The sequence below is a fragment of the Nicotiana attenuata genome, chromosome 1 (assembly GCF_001879085.1).
Source record: "Nicotiana attenuata strain UT chromosome 1, NIATTr2, whole genome shotgun sequence".
In the NCBI taxonomy this organism is placed as follows: Eukaryota; Viridiplantae; Streptophyta; class Magnoliopsida; order Solanales; family Solanaceae; genus Nicotiana; species Nicotiana attenuata.
In genome coordinates this window covers 54,080,006-54,092,981 of record NC_031989.1, presented here as the reverse complement: position 1 = coordinate 54,092,981, position 12,976 = coordinate 54,080,006, and the positions used below count along the sequence as shown (strand labels likewise).

Here is a 12,976-nt window from a genome sequence, read left to right as displayed (position 1 = left end):
TGTAAAAACAACATGTGACATATAGTTGATCAGATGGTTGTGCGCGTTTAGGATTCATCTTTGTAAATTGTAACCTACAGATTAGTGGATGAACATAATCAGACCTCTATGCACATCACATAAATCGGCTTTGTAACCTTGAGAAAAAAAGGGAAGAAAAGGAGGAAAAATGAAATAGAAAAAAAATACAAACTTTAAACATTAATACAACGGCAATGGTGCATGTGCCAATAAAACTCTATATAGGAGGTTCTTCAAAGAATTATTTTTCATGTGAAATTTGTTTGATGGCTTAGGAATTCAAGAACATGTAAGATATAGTAGTCGAAATAGCTAAAAAGTTGGACTTCACTCCCAATTTGAATAAGGGAAGGACTCATATTACGAAATTGGAGTACGTTGTAGAAATTCTATTTACTTCAAATTAAGTACTAAATATTTGAAAATTCTGAATAGTATAGTTTTATTTAACATAGAATTGTTCTTTAAAGATAAATTTAGCTTTCAAAGGTCATCAAAGTTGATTAATTTTTCGAGTCAATCAACATTTAGTGTCTTAATCATGTTTTTATAATAATTCATGAGTTTTTTCGAGTCAAATACCCAGATGCTTAAACCACTTTCAATTACTTTTGGTGCGGTTGCACTTACTCTGTATTAATATTTTCATTGTATGGACCGGGGTTCCGATTTCTCACCTTTAACATAAAATCATAAGTTAATCTAATTAATAGAATCCTGTTCAAATTGAAACTCATAGCAAGAAAAACGAATTATAATTTTAACCTATGGAAGTGATAATGTTTAGTCCAGAAAGAATTATAATCACTATGAACGTTTGTAGGAATTTACGGTCGCCACATGTGTAGTTTAATCGAAAAAGAACTTCATCTTTGGATAATTTTAAATTTTACAATTATATCCATCTTTAACTTGCTCTATTAATTAAATATTCTAAATATTTAAGGGTATAAAAGTCTAGCAATATTACGGGATATTTTTGTCGTTCAACATGTAGTGTACATTATTCGTGTTAAATATAGATAGATAGATAGATAGATAGATAGATATAGATATAGATAGATAGATATAAATTGTGGTTTATTTTCGTCATTGATGGACTCTTCTTTTTTTTTTTTCTACTTAAACTTTTTAATTATGCGTAGATTCTCTTATTTTAACTTTTACGTTTTAGTGTGCTAATGCTGAAATTGGAGAATCGAGAAAGAAAATCTTAGTTCTAGTAGTTTTAATGGTGCATTTAAATGTTTGTCAGTAGAATTAATAGTAGTAGTTGAAAAAAAAGTAACTAGAAGTGCTAATTTTACGAGAACTTAGGTCATCTCCAATCATCCCTTGTTTCTCCAAAATGCAACTCTTTTTTGCCAAAATATAACTTCAATGCTTCCAAGATAAATAGTGTTACTCCATTTGGAGTGACACTACTCATCCTTGCTTTATTAATATTTTTGTTAGTATTTAGCTCTTTTAATTTATCTCTTTATATACACTTAATTATGTTTATGTAATATCTTTATAATATTAATTTTACATCTTATCTTTGGCGTAAAATTTTGATAAATTAATTTTGGTGCATTTATTATTTTTATGTAAAATCGTAAGTTAATTTTATTATAAGTTATAATTGCATAAAAAATATATAATCATCTCAAAAAATGAATGGTGCAAATAAAAAATATTAAATATTGCTAAATTTGAAGGTGCGAATATAAAATATTAGATGTTGCTAAAATTAAAAGTAAAAACTGAAAATTTGAGGATTAGCGTGATCTTAATGCACCGATTCAAGATGATTGAGAATGTCCACCTCCAACGGTAGAAATAGCAATAAATTAAAATCACCGATTTAAATAATTTTTAGCTCGACACAAAAGAATTAAGGATAAAGATACTCATTTTGCACTTCGTAATGCATTAATAGATCATTTATGGGAGCATACTAGAGGGAAAGTTGAATATTTATGTAATATTTCATCTGAATTTTACCATAACGTAATATTTTAATTATTTGTATCTCAGTAATTTTACTTTTATTTGGATTATCCGTTAATATATATAATCTATAATATTTTCTTACAAATTATATTATTTAAAAATATATGGTATAAAATAATTTTATATTAAATTATATGTGATGAATATGTAAAAAAGAAAAAAGATATAATTTTTTTAATAGAAATAAGAAAATAAAATTTAAATAAAATATAATAATATAATATTGAAGATAGAAGAATATAAAATAGAATAATTTTTTTAAGGCAAAATGGAATAATAGTTGGAGGAGTTTACTCTATTTTAAAGGAGAAAATGGAGGCAAGGAGATGGTTTTGAAAAAAATGTATGCTAAAGATAATAAAATACGAGAAAAATAAACATATCCTAAAACTTAGAGGAATCATTTGAAAGACTTTGGGAAGTGAGCTCACGCCTTGAACAACCACTTAAGTAGTTAAGTGTGGTATTTGCAGCTGTGCCGCTTCACTTTGTTTTTAGGGTTTTTCAGAGTCTCTCTTTCTTTTTACCTTTCTCATCGCCTCAGTCGAGACACAAAATTCAAATATGAGGTAATCTATCTCTCCATTTTCCTTTGCGATTGCGACTGTATTCTACCATTTTTGTTTACTTTTTTAAGATCTCAGCTTATTACCTTATTTGTTGACGAGATTATTGATTCATATCTGTACTTTAATGTCTTCTTCGGTTCTAGAATTTGGTTTTTATTTTTCCTTCTTTTTGCTGCTTTAACAATTATAATATCTTTTTTACTTTACTTTGTTATCTATTTATGTATAACGGTTATTTGTTTGGACTGGGAACTCTTATATCTCGTGAATGGAATACTAGTAATGGCAGCTGCAGATATGGAAGTCTTTGTTTCTTGTGGTTTATGCTTAATTTTTTTCCTTACATATTTTATTTATTTAAAATAATGTTGCTTATGGGAAAAAAAGAAGAAGAATCTAATCCTTCTTTCACCTGTTTCCCAGAAGAAAAGGGAAGAAATAAATATTTTATTAAAGAGCGATGCGAAGTGGTATCAGTAATAAAATAATACCCTGCTGATTTAGAATTAGTCTGGTTCACCCGGGCTTGCTTGTGACTAGAAGAAGATTCATCATTCTCACTTATAGTGTTTGAGCTAAAGCTACTATAGTTTACATGAAGCCATAATAACACTATATCCGCCCCTAGTCATGACTCATGAGAAACTTATACACACGCTTACTGAGATAGACTATGTCTAATAGTTTTCACTGATCAAGTCTCCTTTGTTTAGTAGCTAGTTAGAGTACTATATTTTCTTCTCTATCCAAACATTAAAATGATAGAACAGATTCCTATTTTAGTACGTAAATGAGTTTGGTGATGCCAAAAAGTTTTGGCTGCTTAGAATAATTTCTTTTGTTATCCCCTATACGTGAACATATTATGACTCTCCTAATGTGCACAAAACCCTCCATTCATGTTTTTTTGGTTGGCAGCCTCCATCCCCAAGTGAAGTGGGCCCAGAGACCTGATGTGGTGTATCTCACAGTGCTATTACCAGATGCTAAAGATTCGAAAGTAAACCTGGACCCAGAAGGAGTTTTTAACTTCAGTGCTACAGCTGGGGCAGGAGATCGTCACTATGAGCTGAAACTTGAGCTCCAGGATAAAGTTAATGTTGAGGTAGGAGGCGTTTGTTTGATTTGGTTACATCATTAGATTGATTTGATTTTTCTAGTTACTCATATATATGTCCAATTGGGGAAGGTTAGATAGAGCTAGCGTGACAGAAATGTTGTAAATCATGCTTATAGAAGCCCAATCACTAGATTAATTGAATCAATCAGAAAGGCTAATTTTATAATTTAGTTACGATAAGATATGACAAGAGGATGACAGTTTTATGTGATTTAGCAATCATAAAATAGTGACAAGGGGATGGCAGTTTGTGTGGTTTAGCTATCATAATATCGTACCTGGTGGTGAAGAGGAACTGAGTTACTGAAGATACAAATTTTAACCAGCCTTTGATTTAATTGCTATACTTGTCTATCCCCGGTTCTTAGAATTGCATTCTAATTTGCAATTTCATTCTGAAGGAGAGCAAGATAAGTATTGGCGTGAGAAGTATAGTCTGCGTTTTGCAAAAAGCAGAGCCAAAATGGTGGAACAAATTATTGCGTGGAGATGCGAAAACACCACACTATGTGAAAGTAGATTGGGATAAGTGGGTGGATGAAGATGATGAAGCTGATGCTGGTATCATCTCTATCATGTTCTGACGATTTCTTACCATATTTGTTATAACACATGCAGAAACTGACTTTGTTACTGCTTTATATATTTTTTAGGTCCTGGCGATATGGATATGAACTCAATGGATTTCTCGGTAAAAATTTAATGTACTCTATATATATGTTGCATGTTTGGTTTGGAATATCTTCTGATCTTTCTCTTCACTGGTGTAATTTGTAGAAATTCGGTGATATGGGTGGAATGATGGGTGGAATGGGAGGTGATATGGCTGGAATGATGGGTGGAATGGGCGGAATGGGCGGAATGATGGGTGGGATGGGTGGCATGATGGGCGGAATGGGAGGTGATATGGCTGGAATGATGGGTGGAATGGGAGGTGATATGGGGGATGACCTTGATGATAGCGATGATGAAGGTAATTTGATAGCTCTGAAGCATGTATAGATTGCCTGATTTTTGGTTATGTTGATATTTTGTTGGATTTGTATCCTCATGGAATCAGTGATAACATATTTTTCACGACTTCTTTTGGCCATTCTTTCTCCTTTTTGCATAAAAAGTTCTCCTTGTCTCTTCTTATCCTCTGGAATGCACAGGTGGGGAAGAATTGGAGCAAACCTATTCAATCATGTTGCTTTTAAAGACATAACTACTAAAATTTTACAAATGAATGAGGAATTTATAAATTCTGTTAACGTCATGCCTAGTATCGTATGTGTTCGAAATTGATATGGTGGAAATGGCGGAACTTAGCCAAGTCTTGTACTAACCGTTTCTGGTTGTTTCTACAGCATTTGTGATAAATGTGATACTGAGATACTACAAGTTAGATTTCTTTTAGAAGAATCTTGTAATGGCCATTCAGCAACCTTTTAATGTCAATGAATTGCAGTGGTCTCGAAGTGTTCTAATTTCTTAATTCTGAAAATCATGTTCACTTGAGCTACCACGTAAAGTGGGGTATACAAACAGTAACAATTGTATTGCTTTAGTTGACAAGATTAAGGTACTTGATGAGATGTTACAGGTTTCGTTGATCTGATGACACTTCAAAGACAGGTATGATGAGAAATCAAGAATTAGAAAGATTCTAGAACTTGAGAAGTACATAATAGTGGATGTCTCCTTTGGTGTGTTTCAGGATAAAGCTTGATCCCCGGTGTTACCTCCTTCCAAAAGTTGAAGATCGCTGATAAATTTGGAATATATGTTGTAAATCTAATCAGGATATTTCCTAAAGAAATTATTTGCATACATTACCTTAGGCTATTTGTTATTTGAAGGAGTGTATATTGTTTAGATGCTTATGTTGTGAGATTTCCCTTCCTTCTACCTTGGGGTTTATTGTGGCCTTTTCTACTTGTCATAGGGTATATAAAAGCTCGATTTAATTCTCTTTTGCAGAGCAAGAAGTGACAAAGCCTTCAGCTAAAGCTGATGAGAAGGTAGATGGGGAGCCTAAGGAAGAAGGCAGCAAGGTAGCTGATGAGGCTAAATAGGGAAAAAGTGGGAGCTCCGCCAGGCACTTGAGTGCATAAATAGAGGTTGTTGCAGAGATTGTTGGCTTTGCTTTCAGCAATGCACTAGAGTGGCATGGTTATAAGTAGTCCCTTTCAGTTCATTAAAGTAGAGAAGCTTGTTGCGCTTGGGAGTTTGCTGTGAGGGACACTATCATTTTCATCCACCTGAGCTGGAAAACATACCTCTATTCTCTAAAATTTGGGTTTTTGTAATATTGTTTAAGTTCGACTGAAAATGGTGTTTTTGAATGACTTGGATCAAATCTCTGTACCTTTCTGAACTGCCATCTCTTTTTTTCGTGCTTCTGCTTAAAATGTGTGGTAGTTGAGAAGATAGTTTTTATTTGCTTGATACCAGGTTGAGGGGTTGACATATATGAGTGCGTCCCTGTTGTGTTTTGGTGGATTAAGTTAATCTCAAATCAATTTTGTCACTAGTAGTTTGGAAATGATTTTAACAAGAAAAAGGGTACGTGTACCTTATGATGGATTTTCCTGCTTAAATAATTAAATAGTAATGTTTTCAACCATTAATTAATTTATGGTTAATGTTCTTTTTTGTGTTTTCACAAAAGCATAGTCTCAAGTTCGCGCAGAGGAGGAGGAAGGTCACAAATGTAAGCATAACCTAATTATGAGAAAAAGTTTTATCAAATTGAAATTAAGGTACAATTGACTGAAATAATCAGCCGAGCGAGGAAGCCATCTACTCGGTCCTCTCTTCTCTGTTAGCAATTAACAAATTCGTTAGGCTTATCGTTTAGTGATATTATATTACTAGTGAATCCATCCATATATTTAGAGATAATTTTTTATAGATTTAGTTGAGATGTAACAGATAACTTCTGTACCGAATATACTATATATATGTTTGTGTGCGCCCAAAAAAAGCCAATTATGTATTGATTACAATTTACAAAAATAAATAATTTTGGTAAGGATTAGAGCTCAAACGAACTGCATATTTTATTTTCGATATTCAATAAAAGTAACAAAATGAAAATTTTCACTCTACCCTTTATTTTTAAGTTCTCTTTCTTTCTTTTTTTTCAATTTTCACTGTTTTTCCTACTATCATTTCCTATATTACATTTGTGTCTTCCTTCTTTTCTCTCACAATCATACGGCTACTCTTGGAAAAAACTTTTGCTCCCTTCTTCATGCCAAAATTTTCTACAAAATTTCAAAAGTTTTGTTTCCTTCTATTTTAATAGTATTAAGAGAAATAATAAGAAACATAGCGTTTCAAATTTCTTCTGCGTGCTTACACCTGACAATTTTGCTATGTACCTTCAAGCATGAAGATTCTAAAGTTGAAGACTTTTAATTATTTCAATGATTTCAAGCATGAAGATTCTAAGCTTTTTGTAGTCACATAAGAAGGAAGGAGTATCAGGAATATCTAAGTTTAAAATTTTTAACTATTTCAAAGACTCTGAAACACCCTAACAGACATAAACTTAGTTATTGTATTAAATAGAAATAGAAATGAAGTTTTTGTAGTCGCATAAAAAGAAGAGATGTACCAAAATTTAAACTACTTCAAACTGAACAATGGAAGTAGAGTCATTGAGTCTCCTATGATCGCCGAAGAGTTTAGCATTCCATTAGAGGTGTCTTCTGTTTTTTGCTAGGCCATTTGATTAACAAACTTTTGCGTCAAATGGATGAAGGCATAATACATAAACCACACAAACTGAAGGAGTCCTTTTATTCTTGCTTCATAACCTTTCCAGATCCAAAGACCAAAATGATCCAAAATAATGTTATTATTACATACTAATAAGAATGGAGAGAGCTAATTACCTACCTCTTGTTGAACACTTTTTGCAGTAAAAAGAAATTTCTATTCGTATACCCTTTTCCGCTTACACAAGGAAATAAAACTGAAAGTCTTTCACATGAGCAATACTTGTAACTTCAAAGAAATAGAAGGAGAATTCTTTCTGGAGAGATACAGAAGGAATAAAATACCAGAGGAAATGGCAATTTGACTTGAGGAATTATTGCATGATCCATTTAATTAATTTCTTATCTTTCTTTCTCTTCTTCTTTCGTTTTTGTATTGAATTTGTTCATTGTTGTAACATTCCTATAACGTAGGGATCATGTCCTTTCAAAGTGTCGCCCGTTACTTTTATTTAGTGTTTCAACCGTTAGACTATTTTTGGAAGGAATAGATGTGACTGTTAGTGTAGTTAAGAGGTGATTGTTAAGAAGGTGCCAGTTGGATTTATTAATTAATAGAGAAAAAAATTGGGAAAAAACAAATAAACTTGAAAAAAGATAAATAGCAATCCTCATGTATGAGAGGTGCCACATGTGACGACCCGACCCGTCGTCTCATGAGAACCGCTCCGTTTCCCCCATTTCCTGCTTCGTTATGATTCATTATCAGTGTCTTGTGTGAACGAGTTGAATTGGGTTGATTTTTGGAAGGAAATGAGACACTCAGTCTCTTTAAGGAAGGCTTGTTTTGGAAAAGTCAACCGGATGTTGATCTATGAGTTAGAGGGCTCGAATGTGGATTCCGACGATTCGGTTAGCTTCGGGGGATGGTTTGTGACTTAGGAGTGTGATCGGAAGTGATTTTGGAGGTCCGGTGTAGAATTAGGCTTGAATTGGCGAAGTTAGTATTTTGGCGAATTCCGGTTGATAGGTGAGATTTTGATCCGAGGGTCGGAATGGAATTCCGAGAGTTGTTGTTGGGTGATTTGGGATGTGTGTGCAAAATTTCAGGTTATTCGGAGGTGATTTGGTTGGGTTTTTGATCAAATGCGTGTTTCGGAAGTTTTAGAAGAACTTAGGCTTGAATCCGATGTAAATTTGGTGTTTTGATGTTAATTTTGGTGTTTTGAGAGTGCAACTAAGTTTGAATAATCATATGTGACGTGTTAGTATGTTCGTATGCGGTCCCGAGGAGCTCGGGTGAGTTTCGGATAGGTTTGAGCTGCGTTGTGCTCGTTTTTCTTATGCTTCGATGTCGTTTCTTCAAGCATAAATGATATCATATTAAACAAATGAGCTCCGATTACTGTTTTGAATGAAGCATTAGATCCGTATCATAATTATGGACCCGTAGCAAAAAGAATCGTCGAATTTGGACATCGTATGAGGATTTTATGGCCATTTTACCAAGGTTGCCCAGATTTTCAGGTTAATGACGAAATTGTCCCTGACGGCGTATTAAAAACCTGCACTATTTGCAAATCTTAGGCCCCGTTTGGCCATACATTTTGGCACCGTTTTTTCAAATCTTTTTTGAAAACATTGTTTGTTCATAGATTAATGATCTATTATTGAAAAATTTCTGAAATTATTTTTCAAGTTTCCAAAATCTAGTTTAGGGTAGATTTTGGGTGAAACTTGTTCTCCCACTCACAAAACTTCAAATGTTTTTCAAATAAAATGCATGTCCAAACATAATTTCAACTTCCAAAAATTATTTTTCAAAACTACTTCAAAAATTATTTTCTCAAGTTTCAACTAAATCTATGTCCAAACGCTAGCTTAAAACCTACATATCTCCTTCATTATAAGGTCAAATTGAGTGATTCAAAAGCCTAATTTCATTAGAATTTCACAAGGAATCCATTGGGAGCAGTAAAACGCGTGAACAGTATACCTATAATGAGAAGGTCGAGTTTTCTTCCAATTTTTGAACGAGAAGAAGCTTCTGAGGCGATTTTTAAGAGAGAAAATTAGTGGGTATCACAGAGGTAAGTGATTTGATTATTAAAACTCGTTTATGGGTGATTATAGACCATAATCTCAGCCTTTAATTCATGAAAAACAGTAGAAAAATAGGATTTTGGGGCCTGAGATTATGAGACCTTTAGGGGTCGATTTGAGGGGTCAAACGGACTCCGATTTTGGTGTTCTTTATATGCACGGAATCGGGAGAAGATGAAGAACACTTTTCTGTAAAAATTTCTGAGTTTCGAGAAGTGGGCCCGGGGCTCGGGTTTTGTCAATTTCGGGATTATTAATGTTTTTCGATTATTTTCGATTGGGTATTGATCCTATAGCATAATGTGACGTATTCGTTGTGGTTTTGGTCAGATTCGATGCGCGAGGAGGTCGATTTGAGAGGCAAGGGCATAGCGAGCTAGGATTTTGGCCGGCTTGAGGTTAGTAATAGATGTAAATACTGTGTTGAGGGTTTGAAACCCCAAATTTGCACATCGTAGTGCTATGTGAGGTGACTTGCACGCCGGATAACGGGCGTGGGGTAGAGCACCGTCGGGGATTGTGACTTGGTCCGTCCCGCTTAATAAAATTACTACCTAATTGATTGAAGCTTAGCTGATATCCTTATAAAAATGGATTAATTATCATAATTTGGCCTCGTGCCAACTGCTTGAATCCTTCAGGGATTGTTTTACTGGTTTCTTACCATATTTACAGAAAATTGAACTCAGTCCTAGTATTTAATACTGTTTTGCAAACTCAGCCACATTTTCTCAAAACTTGGAACTTAAATAATATTTTTAATGAAGTTTGGGCTGAATATTTTATATGCTATTGTGCCCGAGGGGCTTATGTGATTCTAGACTGAGTGTGGGATCGGGCTGCGCGCCGCAACAGTATTATATTGATATTGATATGAGGCTTAGGGCCTAATGGATGCCACGAGATGGCTTGATATTGCGCTTGGGCCGTAAGGGGCCCCTCCCGGTCTGCATACCCCCAGTGACGATAAATAAATGGAGCGGGCTGCACGCCGCAGCGGGTACTAGAGAGTACCGTACTATTTTTTGCATGTCTTAATTGATTGTCATTCATTTACTTATTTGCTGCAGCATCATTGTTTTCATTGGTTTATTGAGTTAACATTATCTGGATTAAACTGCTGTAATTATAGCTTACATTGTGCCTATCTAGGATTTCTTACTCTCAACCCTTATTTATGTTTATTACTCTCTGGGTTGGAAGTACTCACATTACTCCCTGGACCTTGTGTGCAGATCTATTTGCACCCACTGAGGCTGAGTGAGGATTTCTCTACCGAGCATCATATCTGGGAACATCAAGGTAGCTGCATGACGTCCGCAGTCCTGATCTTCCCATCTAACCTATTTGCTTTATTTCCGCATTTCTTTGGAGCAATATGTAGTGAGTTGACACCCGTGTATTAGAGGCTCAGACTTGTGACACCGGATTCTTCGGGCTGTGTAGTAGTAGTATTTCTACTTGGGTTTTCCGCATGTTTTAATTATATTTTAGAGTTTCAGTATTATGACTTAGTAATTATTTGTGTTAATTAAATCATGAACTGTATAAAAAGGGTTAAGGTTGTTGAATTGGTCGGGCTTGCCTAGCAGTGTGTTGGGCGCCATCACCTCCGGGGTTGGGGTCGTGACATCACATCACTCCTTCATGTCCCTGCTTTATATTAATATATGGATTTGTTCTCTCCTTTTTCTGTGGTACAACCATCCGTAATTTGGTACCTATAGGTTCGACTAATTTAGATTTTGTATACCCTTAAAATTGGATGACAATTACACTTACAAGTGGTTTTAAGGATATATAATTTCACTTGGCACAAACTGAGAAATATGAGAATTAATGTTAGAAAATAACTGTAAAAAAAAAAAATCAAACCAATATAATAAGCGATTATGGCCCTCGAGCTAGATCACCCTCAAACCAACTGAGTATGCTATTGAGCTGTATGGACTGAACAACAGAGCTTAAGAGAAAATATAATGTATTGCTTTGTTATGCGTGAATATAATGATTACAAGATGATTAGGACCGCCTTTATATAGTAAAGGAATTCTACTTATGGTACAATTCTAAATACGGAAGAAAATCCCTTGACTGGCTAAATAACCGGTCTTGACTCGATACGTTCCAAGATTTCCGCCACGATCCTTGCTCGATCACGAATATCTCGGCTTTTTATTATTCGACTTAGCAGGCTTCCTTTGATCTAGCTCGATCTCTTTTCCGCTTCAGTCTCGATCACGGTTGGTCTTGATCTTGATCGGTCATTGACTCACGAGCTTAGCAATCCATCTCCGTACCATGGTTCGATACAATGCGAGGCCGGGCCTTGGTCTGCCACCCCAATTTTGGTTAGCCATACAAAATTAGGGAAGCCCGATTTTGACTGTATACAGATAGTCCCCTCGTTTTTTGGAGTGTAATGACAAGAAACGAATTGAGTCTTCGAACTTCCCCTCGGTTTACCATGACGTAAGCATCATGACACAAGGGGCGGAGGTGACCGAAACGTCTCGTCGGTACAGTTTCCCAGGCATTTAATGCGAGCCAGTCGACGGTCGTCCACTACCGGACTTGAACCGTTATCTTAAACCTATAAGTATATCTTTCTTCATTTTTCAAACTTTACTTACAGATCTTCTTCTCTAAAATCCTTTTCATTCCTTGGAGTTTTATGTTTTCAGATCTCTGAGTTTCTTTACTTGTTTCATCATAAAATACTAAACGTTCCTCCTCCGTTTCATTCTTCCCCATTTGCAAAAATGGCCAAGACTTCAAAAATCGTCCCTCACAAAGAAATCACTTCTTCATCAAGGCCTACCGGCGCCGGAGCCACGCCGGTGCCTCCCCTAGAGGACTTCGTTCTGACAAAGTGACCCACTACTGCCGATTTTAAGGTAGAGAATACACCCTCGACACCGGGTCGATGCGAACCCATGTCGAGATACATATGTACTATTACCGACGATCTCCTCAAGAAGGTGAAAGAGGAGTGCAAGTGGGTATGCAAAGATGTAGTAGTTCCTACCCCCGAGGAATCTATCACCACTCATGTGGAAAGGTATCTAAGTGTCTATACTTACCCCTTCACAATAGGTCCCTTAGACCCCATCATCGTCGCCTTCTACAAGAGGTACGATGTTACTCTTGGCCAAATCCATCCATCATTCTGAAGGATCGTGATCCTCCTTCGATTTTTTGAAAACAAGACCGAGGGGTATCCTTTTACCCTCGATCATCTTATGCGTCTCTACAGCCCCTGGCTTTATCGAAGAGGCTTGATCAAGCTTTACAGTCGAGCCACCAAACCCCCATTCTCGAGCATAGACGAGACCCGAGTCCGAGGTTTGATTGGTCGATTTGTCCGAATAAAGACTTTGGACCTAATCCCTGCCGAGGACATGCCTTTTCCTGAAAAATGGAACATGAATCATAAGTGTTTCCTCACCTTGAATACATAG

General features: G+C 35.5%; 1 protein-coding gene across 2 annotated transcripts; it reads left to right on the top strand.

The window, feature by feature from the left end:
- LOC109226779 (uncharacterized protein OsI_027940) lies at nt 2,411-6,119 on the top strand. Of its 2 annotated transcripts, XM_019391645.1 has the most exons (7): nt 2,430-2,585; nt 3,504-3,690; nt 4,107-4,266; nt 4,359-4,396; nt 4,483-4,489; nt 4,523-4,678; nt 5,668-6,054. In XM_019391645.1, exons 1-7 carry the CDS (start codon nt 2,581-2,583, stop codon nt 5,760-5,762), a joined length of 648 nt encoding a protein of 215 aa, XP_019247190.1. In that variant the 5' UTR covers nt 2,430-2,580; the 3' UTR covers nt 5,763-6,054. The 2 variants fall into 2 exon arrangements, with proteins under 2 accessions (XP_019247181.1, XP_019247190.1); XM_019391636.1 differs by having other exon boundaries at nt 2,411-2,585; nt 4,483-4,678; nt 5,668-6,119.

What these genes read in the sequence shown, in the direction of transcription:
- LOC109226779 (XM_019391636.1), top strand. An exon ending in AGGATAAAGTTAATGTTGAG is followed by an intron (nt 3,691 to 4,106) that starts GTAGGAGGCGTT and finishes TTCATTCTGAAG; the next exon opens with GAGAGCAAGATAAGTATTGG. An exon ending in TGAACTCAATGGATTTCTCG is followed by an intron (nt 4,397 to 4,482) that starts GTAAAAATTTAA and finishes TGTAATTTGTAG; the next exon opens with AAATTCGGTGATATGGGTGG.